Below are 18,018 nucleotides of genomic sequence, written 5' to 3' on the forward strand. Positions count from 1 at the left end.
GTGAGTGTGAGGGGCGGCCGGGCTCCGAGGGGGGCGGGTGTCCGCGGCTCCCCTTGCGGCCCCAGCCCGTCTAGTGTGAGGGCGCTCGCCGCGCGAGGGGTCGCAGCCTGTGGTGCCAGACTCCGGGCCGGAGCTGGCCTGGAGGATCCTCCGGAGCTTGGGGCCGGGCAGAGGCGACTGGGGGAAACAAGCGCTGCCCTCGCGTCCTTGGGATCCGAGATGGGGTCGGTTCGGTTACAAGCCTTGAACTCTCGGCGGGGCTGAACAGGATCGACGTGGCAGGGAGCCCCCGAGCAAAGTCAAGCACCGCCTCTCACCTGGGTCCTCAGCACCTGACACCCGGAGTGGATGTCTGGAAGGTTTGCTCATCAGTTGAGTGACAGCGTCTAATCTGTCCTGCACCTGCTCTGGTGTGAGAGGGCTGGTGGTGGGCGGCAGGGCGGGGAGTCACCTTTCTGAGGGGCAGGAGTGGTGCCGCCTGGGAGTGGGCAAGAGTGTGTGGCGGGAGCAGAGGACCTGTTTGGGGTGAGATAAGAGAAGTTCTGTCTAAGGCAGTGCTGGAGGGCCAGCCTCTAGACCAGCACTGACTAATAGAACTCTATGTGAGGATGGGAATGTTCTTTATTTTCGGAGTCTAGTCCAGTAACCATTAACCACATAGGGCCACTGAATCCTTGAAATGTGACTAATATAATTGAGAAATTGACTTTTTAATTTTAATTGAAATTTAAATACCCGTGTGTGGCTAGTAGCTGCTGTGTTGGACAGCACAGCCCTAGATCAGTGAACCAGGCACCAGGGACTTAGTGCAGCTTCTGAAGCAGCTGTAGCAACACCATGGTATGTGAGGGATGGACAGCAGTGGGGACAGTGGCGCCTGTGAGGAGGGCAAGGGTGGTGCTCTGATGGGGTAGGAGGCTGTGTGTTTGATTGGGGGCAAGAAAGCTAGCAGGCCTTTGAAATAGAGAAGGGAGGATTCTGGAACTGAGGAAGGGGATCCTGGCTTTGGATGTAAGCAGGACTTGTAGCTGGAGATGGCACCAAGGCCTTGGATGGTGGACTCTACTTGATGTAGGGTTCTCTCTTCCAGATGTGGACCCACAGTGGCTTACAACCGAGAAGGATACAGGGGCTCTGCTCCTGGGCCACCTCACTTTGGACCCTTGGGTCTGATTTCACACTCGGCAGAAGCATTTGGTTTAGTTTAACAAACATATATCTGGCACCTGCTCTCTGTTGGGCCCTGTGTGAGCACTGGGACATGGTGGGGCCCTGTCACATGGCCCCAGACCCCCTCCCCCTCCCCCGCCGTGTAGGAAGCTGGAAGCCCCTGCTTTCCTTTGCCCTGGGTTGATGTGTGTGTGAGTGTGCATGCAGTGGCTTCACCTGCTCCCAAGCCTTCCTGACACCACAGGATTGAGGTCAATATGGGGGCCCTTGGCTGGCTTCGAATAGCCAGGCTCTGCCTCTGCTTCAGCCCCCAGGACCACTGGCTGCCCACGAGAGATGAAAGATGGCGTCCAAGGGGGCCGGCATGGCTTTCTCCCGAAAGAGCCACAGGCTGACCTCAGATGCTGAGAAATCTAGGGTCACAGGTAAGGGTTGGAAGGGCTGGGATGAGGCTCCTAGTGCTGAGGGAAGAAGGAGAGAGGCAGCAAAGTCCCAGGTGCATTGAGCCTCAGGCCTTCCTGCACCCCCTGTACCTGTGAGTCAGCTCTTCTCCACTAGCAGCCATGGAGCAGGGCACCCACCGTGACTGCTCCGCTGACTCCTGTGGCTGGCCTAGGACCAGGAGCCTCTGTGGCCAGTAGGGGCTGGGAGCCACACTGACCATGTGTCCCTTCTCTCCCTTCTGACCTGTGGCGCAGGCATCGTGCACGAGAAGCTACTGGACGACTACCTGCACCGCATCTTTTCCTCTACTGATCGTGCACCCACGGCAGCCACCAGCAGGTATGGCCAGGTGGATCTCCCTTCCTCACTCTGTGGGACCAGACCAGAGGCTGGAGACTGCATTGTGGGGAAGGAGGCCGGGGCTCTGGGTAGGCTGGCTTGGGTTCCGTTCTTGCTCTGCCACTCCTGGCTGTGAGACCTGTGGCCAGAGAGTCCGCCTTCTGGACTCCGCCTCTTCCTTTCCCCTGGCAGTGCTAGTACCTTCCTTCTGAGAGTATAGTGGAGGTCAGGGGCATGATGTGCACTCAGCATGGCACTTCGCACCTATTTTACACTCAGCATCTGGTCCATGTGCACCTGCCCTCACCACTGTCGCACCCTGGCCCTCTGAAGCCTCTGCTTGATCTGTACAGCACAGATGCCACCAGCCCTTTATTCCTTGCAAATTTAATGTACTTAAGTTTAGCTCATATCAAAACTACAAGTGGGGAATTCCCTGGTGGTCCAGTGGTTAGGACTCTGCACTCTCACTGCCGAGGGCTGGGTTCGATCCCTGGTCGGGGAACTAAAATCCTGTAAGCCACTTGACACGGCAAAAAAAAAAAGAAAAAAAAGTTACGAGTGCCCTTTAGCAGAAACTTACATAGAAGAAGAAAAAGCAACTGTCATCTTCTTATTCTAATATAACCATTTGAGTGTGATTCCTTTTTGTTTTCTTTACCTCACGATGTATGTAGTTTGGGTTATGCTGTGTGGAAAATTTTTTTTAGATTTTTGTCACTGTCAGCTTTTTTAAAGTTATTGAGGAATAATTAACATACGGTGAACTACATGTATTTAAAACGTACAATCTGGTAAATTTTAACATGGATAACCTGTGAAACCAGCAGTGCCATGAACATATCCCACACCTCCAAAAGTGTATAGTTTAAATCCTATTTTTGTCATCAGATGTTATTCCTGAATGTTTTTCTACACTACAGATTGATCTCGGTGGGCATCTTTTAGGTCCAGGAATCTGCCTGATCACTGCCCTAGTTTAGAGGGGCTTTTGTTTTTGTAAACAGTGCTGCATAGACGCCCAGGGTTGGAATCACAAGGCTAGAGTATTTGAATTGCAATCACTTTTAGGACTGTTGCTGAATTTCTTCTTCAAAGGGTTCTGTACATTCTTTTTTTTAAAAATAAATTTATATTTTTATTTTTATTTATTTATCTATTCTTGGCTGCATTGGGTCTTTGTTGCTGTGCACGGGCTTTCTCTAGTTGTGGCGAGTGGGGGCTACTCTGTTGTGGTGCATGGGTTTCTCATTGCGGTGGCTTCTCTTGTTGCGGAGCATGGGCTCTAGGCATGCAGGCTTCAGTAGTTGTGGCTCGCGGGCTCAGTAGTTGTGGCTCGATGGTTCTAGAGTGCAGGCTCAGTAGTTGTGGCGCACGGGCTTAGTTGCTCCGCGGCATGTGGGATCTTCCCAGACCAGGGCTCGAACCCATGTCCCCTGCATTGGCAGGTGGATTCTTAACCACTGCGCCACCTGGGAAGTCCCGGCCTGTACATTCTTTCTCCCTGCAGTGAGGCATGGGTGTCCCCATGTCTCAGCCCCCTTGCCAGCCAGGGCTATTCTGTCTTTCACAGTCTCTGCTCGCTGGGCAGACCCAAAGGGCAGCATCGTTGCCTGTTCCATTTAAGCAGCTGTGGTGACCAAAGGGTTTCTACTTGTGGAGGGCTGCTGCCCACCTCCACCCCAACCCCAGCCCTGGCCTGTTCCCAGGGCCATCTGATCCCTACCTCATGTGATACCAGAAATGATCCTGCTGCCACTGGTGCCGTGGCTGCCAGGAGGGAGAGCAGGTGGCAGAGCCGTTAGTCAGTGGTTGTGTGGATGCAGAAGTCTGGGCTGGAACCTGGGCAATCCAGAAAGGGTAGGCAAGTGCTGGGGTTGGCCAAATGGGCAATGTTGCAGGCGTTCACTGAGGCTGAGTGTCAGGTTGGCCACCCGAAGCTGCTCTTAAGAGCAGGCACAGGACTAGAGCAGCCCTCCCAGGTGTGGGCCTGTCAGAAATTCTGTTGCAGAAGCCTGCTTGATCTCTGGGCGCATTGGGGTGTTGAGAGACAGGGTTGGCTACAGCCTTCCATGTTACTGGCGAGGCACCCCATTGCACGGCTGCCTGCTCGCCTTGGCCTGGGGCTCAGTAGGAGTAGGGAGGAGGCTTCATGGATCTCCACCTCCTGTAGCTCAAGGTCAGTTGTAGCTCACAGTGTGGGAACATGTGGCCCCTGGGCCTGGGTTGAAGCTACCTTGCCAGAGAGTCAGTGCTTTGGCCCATCTACGTGCCCTTCCAGAGCCTACTCTCTAGGGGGATGAGTGGGGTGGGAACTGGGATTAGAGTTAGAAGAGCAGGTGCCAGCAGTCTGTGGGCTGGATCCAGATGGGCGTCAGGCCTCTGCTCTTTGAGCCCTGCTAGTCAGCACCACCTCATTCCCTGCTATTCTTAGCAACTGAACTCAGGACCTAGCTGGCCAGTGTTAGAGCTCTTTCTCCTCTGGGCATGTGTGCTGGGAGGATGAGGGGGCCACTCAGGCAGATTTTCCTAGGCCCTTTGGCTGGGGCAGCTGACAGATAGGCAGGCTGTGTGCTCTACTCTCCTCTACAGGTGGGTCCAGGACAGAGCCAGCCAGAAGCTAAGAGGGCTGAGCCCTTTATCCTCCCAGGACATGTCTCATTCAACACACAGGCTTCCCTGGCTGGGACCACAGACCTGGGGTCAAGGACTGGACTAGCTGATCTTGGTACTGACCATCTTGGGGATCAGCACTGCTCCCAGCCTTCCTTGCCCAGGCATAATCAACAAGCCACCTCCAAGAGTGGGGAGGTTATGGGCTACGGAGGGCGCATTATTCCTAGGAATCTTCACAGCATCTCTGAGATACAGCTCTTGTTCCATTTATACAGATGAGAGGATTAAGGTTTAGAAAGAGTTCTTCCTTCTTTTTTTTTTTTTTTTTAAACAGTCTTGAGGTGCACCAAATTTAGTGGATAATCTAGTCTTCTGACCCCCAGCATGCCAGAATCTGGGACTGGTACAGCCCTTTTTCTGGAGTCTGGACAGCCACCCTCCTAAGCTCAGGAGAAAGGGACTGGGAGAGGGATTTAGCGTCATCTGGCTGGTTTCAAGGACTTTTGGGACCCTCGCAGCCTCTTGCTCTCCCCAGGAAACTCCTGAACTTCCAGAACCTGCCAGAGCACCTGGACCAGTTGTTACATGTGGACGAGGAGGCGGAGGAGGAGGAGGAGAGCCAGGGTCGGTGACAGCCTCAGGAATGGGACTGGGGAGCCAGGGCTGGGCCTGGGGGGCTCAGTACCCTCTCTGCATCTGTCAGGCCCTGTGCCTGGCCCAACCCCACACCCTCTTCTCTCCTTTCCAGGAAAGGTTGAAGGGCGGCTTGGCCCGTCCACTGTGGTCCTGGACCACACGGGTGGCTTCGAAGGGCTTCTTCTGGTGGATGATGACCTCTTGGGGGTGAGCGAGGGCAAGGCGTGGGGTCCCAGATCCAAGCCCCTCCTGACAGCCCCAAGCTCCTCCTGATGTGGCCCTGGTCTCGACCTTTCTTGATGGGGCTGCAGCCACAGACCCCTCCTGATGTGGACTATTGAGTCCCCAGCTCCCAAACCCTCCTGACATAGCCCTGAAACCCTCTTGGTGTGACCCCAGCCCCAAGGCCTTCCCAGCATAGCCATGAGCCCCTCCTATCATGCTCCCGGCCCCAAATCCCTGCTGACGTGGGTCTAGCCCCTTCCACCCTGTTCAGGCACAGGACAGTGTTGGCCACGACAGGCGTCGCCACCAAGGCGAGCCGAGTTGGAGTGGGGTCGTTCTCCCTTGGGGTGGCACCCCGTATGCCCGGGAGGAGGTTCACCACCCCTGCTCTCCACCCAGGTGATTGGACACAGCAACTTTGGTACTATCCGCTCTACCACATGTGTGTACAAAGGTGAGACCATGCTCTGCTGTGGCCCAGGGAGTTGGGAGGAAGTTTGAGGGCCCGGGCCAGAGGCAGGAGGCAGTCTTTGTTTCCCTGCTGGGTTTGACGTGACTTTTTCCAGGGAAATGGGTCTACGAGGTGCTCATCTCCTCCCAGGGGCTCATGCAGATTGGCTGGTGCACGATCAACTGCCGCTTCAATCAGGAGGTACATGTGGGAGAGGGACCCCTCCCAGGGAGACCTTCTCTTGGCAGCAGGCCTCATCAGGGCTCAGGCAACCCCCCAACCCACATAGGGTCTGCTCAGCACCCTAATCTGGACTTCCCTCTGGAGGAGACATAATGTGTCCCACCCCATCCCAGGGCAATCCAGCCCCGAAACAGCCCTCACTCCTTCCCTCAGAGCATCAGCCCCATTCTGTAGAGCCACGTGGGTCCAAGGCTGGTGGCTGGTGGGCTCTGGCCCTGCCCCTCCCCACCTCCCCCAGACCTCACAGACAGTTCCTCCCTAGGAGGGGGTTGGAGATACACACAACTCCTATGCCTACGATGGCAACCGGGTGCGCAAGTGGAACGTGACCACGACGAACTACGGGAAGGTGAGGCCCGGGCCCCCTGCAGCCCAACTGGCCCATGTCCATCCCCACAGCTTGGTGGGGGCCACTGGGCAGCGCTGAGGGAATGTAGGGCACCAGGGGGAGGGCAGGGACTGAGGTCCTCTGTCCTTGTGGCCAGTCTCCCCTGGGTGGCAGTGGAGACACAGCTGGAGGGGGGCAGAGTGGGCAGGCTGCTGGGCTTCTGCACATCTGTAAGTCTTCCTCCCCTGGCAGGCGTGGGCAGCGGGGGACATTGTGAGCTGCCTGATCGACCTGGATGAAGGCACGCTGTCCTTCTGCCTGTGAGTGTCCTGCCTCTATTCACAGGCCTGGCCTCTGGGGCATCCCCAGTCTGCCCTCGTGTTCCAGGCCCTGTAAGGGGCCAGGCTGGCTTCGGTAGCCTGAGGGTGGGCAGCCCCCACAGAGGCCTGCTCACTGGTCCATTTCAGCCACATCCTTCTTAGCACTGGCTCATGGACCCTCCCTTCTGCTCCAGGAATGGTGTGTCTCTGGGCACTGCCTTTGAGAACTTATCCAGGGGCCTGGGCATGGCCTACTTCCCAGCCATCAGCCTCTCCTTCAAGGAGTCTGTGGCCTTCAACTTCGGCAGCCGTCCCCTGCGATATCCTTTTGTGAAGAAGGCTGTGGGCTGCTTGGATGCTCTTGAGGAAGCCAGGATGGGGGTCTCCCTGCTCCAGGAGCTCTGCGGGCTGGTGGCAGGCCCTGCTGCCGGGAAGAGTGAGTAGGGTACAGCTGAGGTGGGTGCTGAGGACAATGCTTGCAGCAACCTTGTTAGGTGGGTACCATTGCTGTCTCCACTGAACAGGTGAAGAGCATAAAGTGGCAAGAGAAGTTTTGCTTCACAGAGAAACGGGAGGGTTGTGATGCAAACCAGGCAATCTGACCTCTCAGCCCTGCCCTGGAGCCCAGGCCCTTCTGCAGGGGTCTCAGTGGGAGGGGGTAGGTATTCTGAGCCACAGATCAGGTGTTGCTGGCTTAACTCTGTGGCACCTACCCAGTGGTGGGCTACCGGCCCCTGCAGGACCCACCAAGCGCCGACCTGGTTCGGGCACAGGAGTTGCTGGGCTGCTTCCAGGCAGTGCTGAGCGTGGAGCTGGACCCCGTGGTGAGCCAGCGTCTGGGCCGGGTATGCTGGGGGCTTTCTACAGCCCTCTGCCTCTCACAGTCCCTTCCTCCCCGCCCACACAGCAAGGGCGGCTGGTGGAGAAGGAAAGCTCTGAGTGGCAGTTGCAGGGCCAGCCCACCGTCCTCCTCACACTGGCTCACATCTTCCATCGCTTCGCACCGCTCCTGGTGAGGGGACATTAGGGAGGGGAGAGGCGGGCCATGATAGAAACACCCCTGCTGAGGGCTGGGATGCTGAGGTGCATGAGGTCCAGCAGCATCACCTGTCAGGGGCCCCTGTGACCAGAGCCCTTAAACCCCAAGGATGTCACTGGGTGAGGAGGAGACACTTCCAGCTAAGGGTATCAGGGGGCTTCCTAGAAAGAAGATCGAGGGGTGGTGACATCACAGTCCAAGGGAATGGCATGTGCAGAGCCCCAGAGGCGTTGTTGGGTAGCAGCATTTCCTGTGTCTCCATCAGACCCCAGAAGGGCTCATCCATGACTTGGGGTTGCTTGACGGGGACCAAGAGTCCATCTGTGGCCTTGGCCACGTGCCAGGGCAGGGGGGCCCTGAGTGGGGCAGGAGGCTGCCACCTCACTGGCACCCGCCCTTGGTGCAGCGCAAGGTGTACCTGGTGGAGGCCGTGCTCATGAGCTTCCTGCTGGGTGTCGTGGAGGCGGGCACCCCCGCACAGGCGCAGTCTGTGGTGCACCAGGTCCTGGATCTCCTGTGGCTCTTCATGGAGGTGAGGCGCCGGATATCAGCCCTCAGGCCAGGATGTCAGGCTCCACTGAGTACAGGGAGGGTGTTGGAGAAGGCCGCATAGATGGCTGTCCCGGGGCCTGCCCTCAGCGGGTAGCTGTGCAACCTCACCTCCCTCTTCCAGGACTATGAGATGCAAGATTGCCTCAAGCAGTTGATGATGTCCCTGTTGCGGCTGTACCGGTTCTCGCCCATCGTCCCTGACCTGGGCCTGCAGGTAGGAGCTCCTGCCCTGGCCCTGAGCCCCCTGGGCCTCACCTGCCCACTCTGAGCACCCTCTCCCCACAGATCCGCTACCTGCGGCTCACCATTGCCATCCTCAGTCATGAGAAGTCCCGCAAGTTTCTGCTTAGCCACGTCCTGTATCCTCTCCTTGCTACTAGGCAGGCCAGACATGCAGTGCCCTCTGGGGTCAGCAGAAACCAGGGAGGGTGGTGTGCCTCTGCCCAGGGTTCCCCACGGAGGCTCAGGAAGACCAGAGCCACCCAGCGTGTGAGTCCTTGTTCCAGGACCCAGCCTTCCCAGCACTTTCTCTACAGAGCAGAGAGGGTAGAGCAAAGGATCCAGGCTGGCTGGCTGGCTGGCCTGAGCAGGGATTTCCAGATGCCTGCAGGCTCTTGGGCCACCCAGAGGTGGAGGGTGGGGGGCAGGGGGGAGCCATCAGCGCCTGCCCTCTTCAGCCAAAGCACTGCACTTCTATCTGTGCTCCATGGCGGGGGTTCCTATGAAATCTTCTCGAAGGAGTCAGCTCCTCCTGTTTCCCTATAACGTTGAGAACTGCAGGTGCAGGAGAGAGAGCATAGCTTCGGGCCCCTGGCTGGGAAGCCTGTGCTAGTAGCTGTCTTCTCTCTGTGGGGTCCTCAGCCTCTAGGAGGCAGAAACAAATAGAGAGGCTGCCAGGCCCTCTCTCCAGCTGTCCCACTGTCATCTGTTCCTGTGACAAGTCTTCATCGTGCCCTTGCTTGGAATTGGGCTTGGTGGGTTTGACAGCCACAGCTGTTTCTCTGGGCTCACAGTCAGTGGTGACAGGCACACAGCAGCGATGGCACCCTGAGGACTGGGAGAGCTGTGGTGGGCATATCCGGAGGTGGGTAAGTTTCGGGAGGGCTCATGAGGGTGTACGGGGCACCTTGTGGTGAGCGGAGCTCTGCCTTAACGACCACCAGCTTCGACGTGCTCCGGTCCGTTGTCTTCTTTTACATCAAGAGCCCCCTGCGTGTGGAGGAGGCTGGCCTACAGGAGCTCATCCCCACCACCTGGTGGCCCCACCGCTCCAGCAGGGAGGTGGGCAGCCCTGACTTGGGTGGGCGGTGGTCACAGTGAGGGCTGACCCGGGGTGTCTGAGCCACCTGTACATGGCACGCGAGGCCCCTTCCTGGGCTGGGGGTGGGAGTAGGGGGTCTTTTGTCTGAAGTAGACCAGGGTGAGCCTTGCCATCTTTCACCCCCCTCCCCTGCCCCGCCCCTGCCCAGGGCAAAGACAGTAAGGAGGTGAAGGACGAAACCTCCGAGGAGCGGCTCCGGCGGCGTGCCTATGAACGGGGCTGCCAAAGGCTCAAGAAGCGCATCGAAGGTCAGCCCCGTTCCTCAGGCACTGGGTAGGGGGTGGAGGATTTCTGTGCCTGTGTACTTGGGGGCACTTGGTAGTGACCATGCTTAGGTTGGACTTGGGGATCCCTGGTGGTGGAGCCTCAGTCCAAACCTGCTCCCCCTGCCGGTCCCCGGGAGCCTGAGGGCAAGGCCCTGCCTGAGGAAGGCTGTCCTGTTCCCCACCCCACCCCCAGTGGTGGAAGAACTACAGGTCCAGATCCTGAAGCTGCTGTTGAACAATCAAGATGACAACGGGGTAAGTGATTCCCAGACCCCTGTGTGGGTCCCTGGCCAGGAGGGGTATCAGACCGGGCCTGGAGACCCAGAGGGCAGGGCTGGGTCAGGCTCTTGTGGCAGGGTGCAGGCTAAGTTGAGTCCGGTTCGGGGCCAGGATCCTCAGCTCATCACAGCCTTGGCTTTCCTTCCCCCGAAGGGCGAAGCTTCTAGGTACATCTTCCTGACCAAGTTCCGAAAGTTTCTGCAGGAGAATGCCAGCAGCCGGGGGGTAGGTATCCCCAGGCCAGCCCACCATGGCCCCCTGGCTTTGTCGCAGCATTTGCACCTGTAATTCTGGCACTTCTGCATTTCCTCCCCGCCTGCCGCCCTACCCTCTCTGCTCAGCCCAGGGTCCTGGGGCAGGGCCTTGGATGAGGAGTGGGCTGGCCTCCGGGCTGCACAAATGCATGTCTTACACCTGTGCCTGCAGAACATGCCCATGCTCTGCCCCCCCGAGTACATGGTCTGCTTCTTACACCGCTTGATCTCGGCCCTGCGTTACTACTGGGACGAATACAAGGCTTCGAATCCATGCGCTACCTTCAGTGATGGTGAGTGTGGCCAGGGCCTCGAGTTGTAGACGCTGGGCAGAGCCAGCCCCAGGGCAGCCCCTAATGTTGGTGTGGAGTGATAGCTGAGGGCAGGGCGGGGGGGAGCTGTCCCAGGCCTCCTGCCTAATTGAGTCCTACCCACTGGGCGCGGAGGCCTTGCACTTGGACGGTGAGCCCGTGTTTGCTCTGATGGTCCCCTGGGTTCCTGTCCTCTATGGGCCCTGTTCCTCAGTCCTTGCCCACTAGCCCTCTGTGCAGTCCTTTGTCGGGGACGCCTTGGGTGGGCTCTGAGGTGCTGGGGGCCCTGTGTTTGTGTGGGACGGAGTCCCCAGGGGTCAGTGGAAGCAGCCTGCATTGGGCAATCTCCCATAGGGCTGGGTCAGGGCCCTCTCTGATTCTCACCTGGGTGACCAGCAGCCAAGAATGCCCCCTTCATCCCAAGTTGTGCCGTTGCTGGAACTGACCTGAAATGGTAGAGGGTGGGGTGGTAGGGGAAGCCTGGTCAGGTAGGTGGCCTAGGCCAGGGGTCCTGCTGGGCTCTGACTGCTGGCCCGGCCTCCCAACTCCTCGCAGAGGCCTACATCCCGCCCCAGGTCTTCTATAATGGCAAGGTGGACTACTTCGACCTGCAGCGCCTTGGAGGCCTCCTCTCGCACCTTCGGAAGACCCTCAAAGGTGCGCGCAGGCTTGGGCAGGTAGCAGGGCAGGATGGGGGGTGGTTCCTGAGCCAGCTCGGCCTTGAGTGCTGAGCTGCGCTGTGCCCACCAGAGGGCGCCCAAGTCACTCCACCTGCTCTGCAGGGAGATGCTGATGGGCCTCCTCTGCCCCGATCTTGTGTCCAACTATTCCTTCCTTCCCTTGCACATCCACCCCAGAGGAGGTCTGGGAGCCCTGTGATGGAATAGGGGGCAGTGTGCTGATGGAGGAGGGAACCATGGGATCTTGGTGAGGGAGTTGTTGGGGGGGCGGGGGCCGGGGGGGGGGGCTCGCATTTGCTGCCTGAACTACTTTCAAGGATGAGCACAAATGTCTCCAGTGCAAAGGGCTGAGAGCACAGTGTGAGCGGTGGCAGGGATGCCAGCAACGGCCCAGCATGGCCTGGAGAGAGAAAGCAGCTGGCGTGCTAGAGAGGAAAATGAGAGGCAGGGAGTGATGGGAAATGAGGCCAGGGAGTCTGAAGGGCAGAGTCTGAGGGCCTTGTGGGCCACAAAGCGGCTGTAGGCTCCTTCCAGGGACAGTGGTAGCTTTGGAAGGTCCTGAAGCAAGGGTGCGAGGTTGGGGGGTCTGTGTTGTAAGAAGCTCCCTCTGGCTGCTACAGTGTGGAGGGTAGAGTGCAAGGGCCAAGAAAGGAGACAAGGAAGCCAGTTGTCCAGGCAACAGAGGAGGCGGGGAGGGTAAAGGGGAGGGGACAAGGATGACCCCAGGCTTCTTGCCAGAGGCTGTGGGGAGGAGGCACCATCAGGAAGAGGAGCTGCAGGAGAGGACAGTTTAGTATGTTTGAGGTGCCCAATGATGCAGCCAGGATGAAGGCCTGGGCTGGAGGAAGCGGTGGTGTGTCCAGCTGTCAGCGTAGAGGTGGGGACAAGCCTGCGGTGAGGACCAGACCCCCTGGGGAGTGTGCAGAGTGAGGCAAGGAGAGCCCTGGGCAGCTCTGGATTTCCCTTTGTGGGGCAGGACAAGGAAGAAAGCAACGGAGCAGTCAGAGAAGTAGGGCCCTGGAGAGAGTGAGGTCATGCAGATAAAGACAGGGAGTGATGGGGTCGTGGTGGGGAGAGCCTTCTGCCTCTCAGCATGACTCGCCCTACAAGACACAGGGCCTTGGGATGCAGAGTGAAGGCTGGGTTGGAGCAGGTGGAGGGTGAAGCACAGGCGCAGTGGTGAATGGGGCCCTGCGGGGCCTCCTGCCCTCTCACTGTCCTCAGTGGTGCCACCTATGACCCCTCTGCCCTCCACTGGTCTGAGAGCCCTCTTGTCATTCCTCCTAGATGACCTTGCCTCTAAGGCCAATATCCTGATCGACCCACTGGAGCTCCAGGCGGCCACCATGGATGACCTGGATGAGGATGAGGAGCCCGCCCCGGCTGCGGCCCAGGTGCCGCGGTAGGGGCAGGCAGGGGGCTTTGTGTTGGGCTGTCCCTCTATCATAAGGGCAGGGGTGTCACACGGGGCCACCTCCCCCTCCATGCAGGCAAGGAGCTTGTCCCCAGGCAGGTTCCCTTGCTGTAGGTGGAGGCATGAACTGACGGGTGTGGTGGGGCATGCCTCCTGCTGCTGAGCCCCTACGAGACACAGGGCCTTGGGATGCAGAGTGAAGGCTGGGTTGGAGCAGGTGGAGGGTGAGGCGCAGGCGCAGTGGTGAATGGGGCCCTGCGGGGCCTCCTGCCCAGCCAGCCGGTGCCCTCTCGCTGTCCCGTTCCCCAGCCTCACATATCAAGGGAGCCATAAGTGGGCCCGGGTCCTGGGATTGCTGAGTGGCGTCTGGCCTCCTCTCTCCACCACAGCGCCCCATGCAGGCCCTGGCCATGGGGGGTGCGCTGCCCCTGCCTCGGCCCAGCTGGCTCAGTTCTCCAACCCTGGGCCGAGCCAACCGCTTCCTCAGCACAGCAGCTGTGAGCCTGATGACCCCACGGCGGCCTCTGAGCACCTCAGAGAAAGTGAAGGTCCGCACACTGAGCGCGGAGCAGAGGACCCGTGAGGACAGTAGGTGCCAGACAGGGCCAGGCGTGGCGCGCTGAAGGATCCTTCTCTCCTGTACAACACTCCCCCGGGGCAAAGCCAAATACACCCCATTCCCTCCTGGTCCTGTGGCCTGGCAGTATGTCAGGGGTGTGGGAAGTGCACTCTGAGGGCAGGAAATTGATGCTACAGAAATAGGTCCTGGAATGCAGCACCTTCCCTGCCCCGGCCCACACGTTCTCCCTGCAGGTCCCTCCTTGGGCCCAGGCAGGGGGAGAGGGCCTCCTTCTCCTCCTATAAGGCCCATCCTGGCTCCATAGGCTTAAAAGAGAACTGGAATGGCTCCGACCCTGACCCTGACCCTGTCCTTCCCTACTCCCTAGTCGAGGGTAGCCAGTGGAATGAGGGCCTGCTGGTGGGGCGGCCCCCCGAGGAGCCTGAGCAGCCCCTCACCGAGAACTCCCTGCTGGAAGTCCTGGACGGTGCCATCATGATGTATAATCTCAGCGTTCACCAGCAGCTGGGCAAGGTCTCACACCACTGGTCCATGCGCATGTTATGTGGTTCTGGGTGTTTGGATGCATGTGTGTGTGCACCCACACGTGCCCACGTGTCTCCAGGGGTGCCTGGGCGTGACTGTGCACGTTAGCATATGCCACAGCAAGACTAGTTTCTGCCAGTGCCGTTTGGGCCTGACCTCGTTGACTTCTGTGGGAGGGGGCTGTCCTGGGCCTAAGGTTAAGGGTTTGGCAGGGCTGGGGTCCAGACTGGGTGTGGAGAAACCTGTGCGAAGTGCCCAAGGGTCACCCTGGATGTGGTGTCTGGTGCTCTAGATGGTGGGAGTGTCCGATGATGTCAATGAGTATGCGATGGCTCTGAGGGACACAGAGGACAAGCTCCGCCGGTGCCCCAAGCGGGTAAGGTGGATGGGCAGGTGGGTCTTTGGGAGGGCAGGGCATTAAAGAGGGCAGCTTGCTCGCTGGGGTTCCCCAGGGAAGCCCATGAGGGAAAGCTGCTATCCTGCCCCTGCCTCTGGGGTTGCCCAGCAGTTCTCCTCTTCCCCACCCCCGCCCCGGGCAGACCACATCAGTGAGAGTGGGGCTGGCACCAGGGCTAGGCACGGCCTGAGCCCCGTCAGCCAGCCATGGCCTGTGCCAGGTGCCCCCACCCTGGCCACTAAGTGCTGACGCACACCCACTCTCCTCATCAATTATGGATTCGACCCTGAGTACTTCCTCGGCCACTTGCAGAGTCAGCAGGAAGCAGGGCCTCCCTCCCTTCCTCCTTCCCTCCCCTGGAGCCCCTCTGCCGTAGCTCTCTGGCCTGGGGAACAGAGCCAAGAATGCCCAGTCTGGGCTTTCCTGGCAGCCCCTGGCTCCCACCTGTCTACAGAACCCTGCGCTTGTCCAGGGCAAAAGCAGCTGCCGGAGCTGCAGTTCTAGCGTGGAGTCCCTGGGATATCCCAGCCAGGGGCTCATCTCACATGCCCTCAGCTGCGTCTCACTTCCACATTCTGAGGGGCACCTGTGGCCCTGTCTTGCTCAGGCTCACCAGCAGGTCAGAGGCTGAGGAGGGTTTTGAACAGTGGAGCTGGGTCCGCCCAACCCTTTGCCTGCCCCGGGCACCAGTGGGGCCCCTGCTAGGCTGCGTGGGTCTGGGCACGGGGCCATGTCCTGATTGTCCTCTCCTCCCTTCTCCTTGGGTGGCAGAGGAAGGACATCCTTGCAGAGTTGACGAAGAGCCAGAAGGTTTTCTCAGAAAAGCTGGATCACCTAAGTCGCCGTCTTGCCTGGGTCCATGCCACCGTTTACTCCCAGGTGAGCGGTGTGGCCTAGGCCAGCAGCTGCTGCCCTCCCCAAGCCCCCGGACTAGTCACTGATTGGGCAGGGTTGTGCCAGCCCCTCAGTGCTCCCTGCCTTCCTGGGCCTCTGGCACACACGTGCCCCCTCCCCGCTTCTCATCCTCCCTCCCCACCTAGTGCCACATCCCCTGAACTTTTCATGCCCCATGAACTTAAGTAGATGCCATTTGTAGACCCCACTTCCCCATGCAGCTCATAACCCTCCATTCAAGGAACAGCCTGTCTCTACCTGCCTCCCACTGTCCGCTGCCCCTGCTCCTCTCCCAGCGCATCAGGGGCTCTGTGACCTCTCCCAAGCCTCACCCTGCATCTGCATCTGCTTCTCTCTGACTCCCCTCCCACTCGAGGCCACTGGCTTGTTCTCTTCTCACTCATTCACTCACTCGTTCATTTATTAACATGCCCAGAGCCTGGAGGATGCCAGGTGCCATCCTGACACTGGGGACACTCAGTAGTGAACCAGAAAGCTGAGTCCCTGTCCTCCCGGGGTAGACGGACAGACGGTGCACTCCCGCAGCGACCATGTTTTGACTCCCGCCACCCCAGGCCCCGGACCCGCCGCACTTGTTTTACCTCCCCACCTTCCCTGACGTCTCCCCCTCCACAAGTGAGTGCCTTGGGATGCTCCCCAGGTGCCCATGTAGGGCATCTGTTCACCTTCTTGGGCGTGCCCCTCCCCCATAACTGGGTGATCAAGGCGCTTGGTATCCCTGTCTATACTGCTCTTTCTTCTGGTGACTCCTCCCCAACCCAAACCACCTCTGCCTTTTACCCCTCTGTTCTCTCTTGCCACAGACCACCTTGCTCCAGCCCCACAAAGATGGTCACTGTCATCCCACCACCAGGATTTCATGCCTGTCCACCTCCCTAGGCGATCTTGCCATCCCCTCCCACACTGTCTTCTTAGGAACCTCACCCTCCCATCTTTGTACCTTCTTTTTAAATTGTGATAAAATATACACAACATAAAGTTTACCATCTTAACCATTTTAAAAAGTTGCGGTAAAATACAATATGTAACTTATCATCTTAATCATTTTAAATGTACAGTTCAGCAGTGTTAAGTATATTTATTGCTGTGCAACCAGTCTCCAGAACTCTTTTCATCTCCCCAGACTGAAACTTATATCCACTAATTCCCATTCCCCCCTTCACTTCAGTCCCTGACAACCACTGTTCTACTTTCTGTCTCTGTGAATTTGACTGCTCTAGTACCTCATATAAGTGGAATTTTTGTCACTGGCTTATTTCACCTAGCATAATGGTCTCATGGTTCATCTATGTTGTAGCATGTGTTAGGATTTCTCTCCTTTTTAAGGCTGAATAATATTCCATTGTGTGTATATACCACATTTTATTTATCTGTTAATCCATCTATGGACATTTGAGTTGCTTCCACCTTTTGGCTATTGTGAATAATGCAGCTACGAACATGGGTGTGCAAATACTTTTTCAAGATCCTGTTTTTTAATTATTTTGGGTATATACCCAGAAGCAAAATTGCTGGATCATATAGTAATTCTATTTTTAATTTTTTTGAGAAACTGCCATATTGTTTTTCATAGTGGTTGCACCATTCCCACTAGCAGGGCACAGGGTTCTGATTTCTGCCTATCCTTGCCAACACTTGTTTCTCAGAAATTTTTTTTTATTAATAGTAATCCTAATCTGTGTAAAGTGGTATTTCATTGTGGTTTTGATTTGCATTTCCCTAGTGATTAGTGATGTTGAGCATCTTTTCATGTAATTATTGTCCATTTGTATATCCTTCTTTGGAGAAATGTCTATTCAATCCTTTTGCCCATTTTTAAAATCAGATTGTTTTTCTGTTTTTGATTTGTAGGAGTTCTTTATATATCCTGGGTACCAACCCTTTAGCAGATTATGATTTATAAATATTTTCTCCCATTTTCTCTTTTGATTGTGTCCTTTGATGCACATTTTTTAATTTTGATGAAGTCTAATTTATCTATTTTTTTCTTTTCTTGCCTATGCTTTTGTTGTGATATCCAAGAAATCATTATCAAATCCAAGGTCGTGAAGGTTTTCCACTATGTTTTCTTCTAAGAGTTTTTAGCTCTTAAGTTTAGGTCTGTGACCCATTTTAAGGTAATTTTTGTATATGATGTGAGATAATGGTCCAACTTCATTCTTTTGTATGTGGATATCCAGTGTTCCCAGCACTGTTTATTGAAAAGACTGTCCTTTCCCCATTGAATGGTCTTGGCACCCTTGTCAAAAATCATTTGACCATATATGTGAGGGTTTGGGGGTGGGGGGCTCTCTATTCCATTGGTCTGTATGTCTATGTTTATGCCAGTACCACACTGTTTGTTTTTTTTTTAATTTATTTTATTATTTTTGGTTGTGTTGGGTCTTGGTTGCTGCATGCGGGCAGCATGTGGGATCTTCCCGGACCAGGACCCGAACCCATGTCCCCTGCATTGGCAGGCGGACTCTCAACCACTGCACCACCAGGGAAGCCCTACCATAGTGTTTTGATTATTGTAGCTTCGCAATAAGTTTTGCAATCAGGAAGTGTGAGATCTGCAGCTTTGTTCTATTTCAAGATTGTTTTGGCTATTTGGGGTCCCTTGAGATTCGAAAGGAATTTTAGAATAGTTTTTTCTATGTCTGCAAAAAAAAAAATCCATTGGGACTTTTATAGGAATTGCATTAAAACTGTAGATTGCTTTGGGTAGTAT

At 56.7% G+C, this 18,018-nt stretch overlaps 1 protein-coding gene across 13 annotated transcripts in view; it reads left to right on the forward strand.

The window, feature by feature from the left end:
• The window catches only part of RNF123 (ring finger protein 123), a 31,089-nt gene that overhangs the window by 2,170 nt on the left and 10,901 nt on the right, over positions 1-18,018 (forward strand). For 3 of the 13 annotated variants that reach the window (XM_033864970.1, XM_033864971.2, XM_033864972.2), the window contains exons 2-26: positions 1,478-1,595; positions 1,869-1,953; positions 5,105-5,193; positions 5,318-5,412; positions 5,830-5,884; positions 5,997-6,082; positions 6,387-6,473; positions 6,705-6,772; positions 6,967-7,092; positions 7,482-7,596; positions 7,680-7,784; positions 8,218-8,343; positions 8,485-8,577; positions 8,649-8,722; positions 9,527-9,644; positions 9,833-9,932; positions 10,144-10,205; positions 10,383-10,454; positions 10,656-10,776; positions 11,350-11,451; positions 12,762-12,868; positions 13,278-13,476; positions 13,836-13,981; positions 14,286-14,369; positions 15,162-15,269. In XM_033864970.1, the coding sequence (XP_033720861.1) occupies positions 1,514-1,595; positions 1,869-1,953; positions 5,105-5,193; positions 5,318-5,412; positions 5,830-5,884; positions 5,997-6,082; positions 6,387-6,473; positions 6,705-6,772; positions 6,967-7,092; positions 7,482-7,596; positions 7,680-7,784; positions 8,218-8,343; positions 8,485-8,577; positions 8,649-8,722; positions 9,527-9,644; positions 9,833-9,932; positions 10,144-10,205; positions 10,383-10,454; positions 10,656-10,776; positions 11,350-11,451; positions 12,762-12,868; positions 13,278-13,476; positions 13,836-13,981; positions 14,286-14,369; positions 15,162-15,269 (2,505 nt within the window). In that variant the 5' untranslated portion in view covers positions 1,478-1,513. Of the gene's footprint in view, positions 1-11; positions 1,596-1,868; positions 1,954-5,104; positions 5,194-5,317; positions 5,413-5,829; positions 5,885-5,996; positions 6,083-6,386; positions 6,474-6,704; positions 6,773-6,966; positions 7,093-7,481; positions 7,597-7,679; positions 7,785-8,217; positions 8,344-8,484; positions 8,578-8,648; positions 8,723-9,526; positions 9,645-9,832; positions 9,933-10,143; positions 10,206-10,382; positions 10,455-10,655; positions 10,777-11,349; positions 11,452-12,761; positions 12,869-13,277; positions 13,477-13,835; positions 13,982-14,285; positions 14,370-15,161; positions 15,270-18,018 lie in introns of those variants that run through there. The other 10 variants (XM_073811121.1, XM_073811122.1, XM_033864974.2 and 7 more) reach the window with 8 other exon arrangements.

Source organism: Tursiops truncatus, chromosome 10 (genome assembly GCF_011762595.2).
Source record: "Tursiops truncatus isolate mTurTru1 chromosome 10, mTurTru1.mat.Y, whole genome shotgun sequence".
NCBI classification, from domain to species: Eukaryota; Metazoa; Chordata; class Mammalia; order Artiodactyla; family Delphinidae; genus Tursiops; species Tursiops truncatus.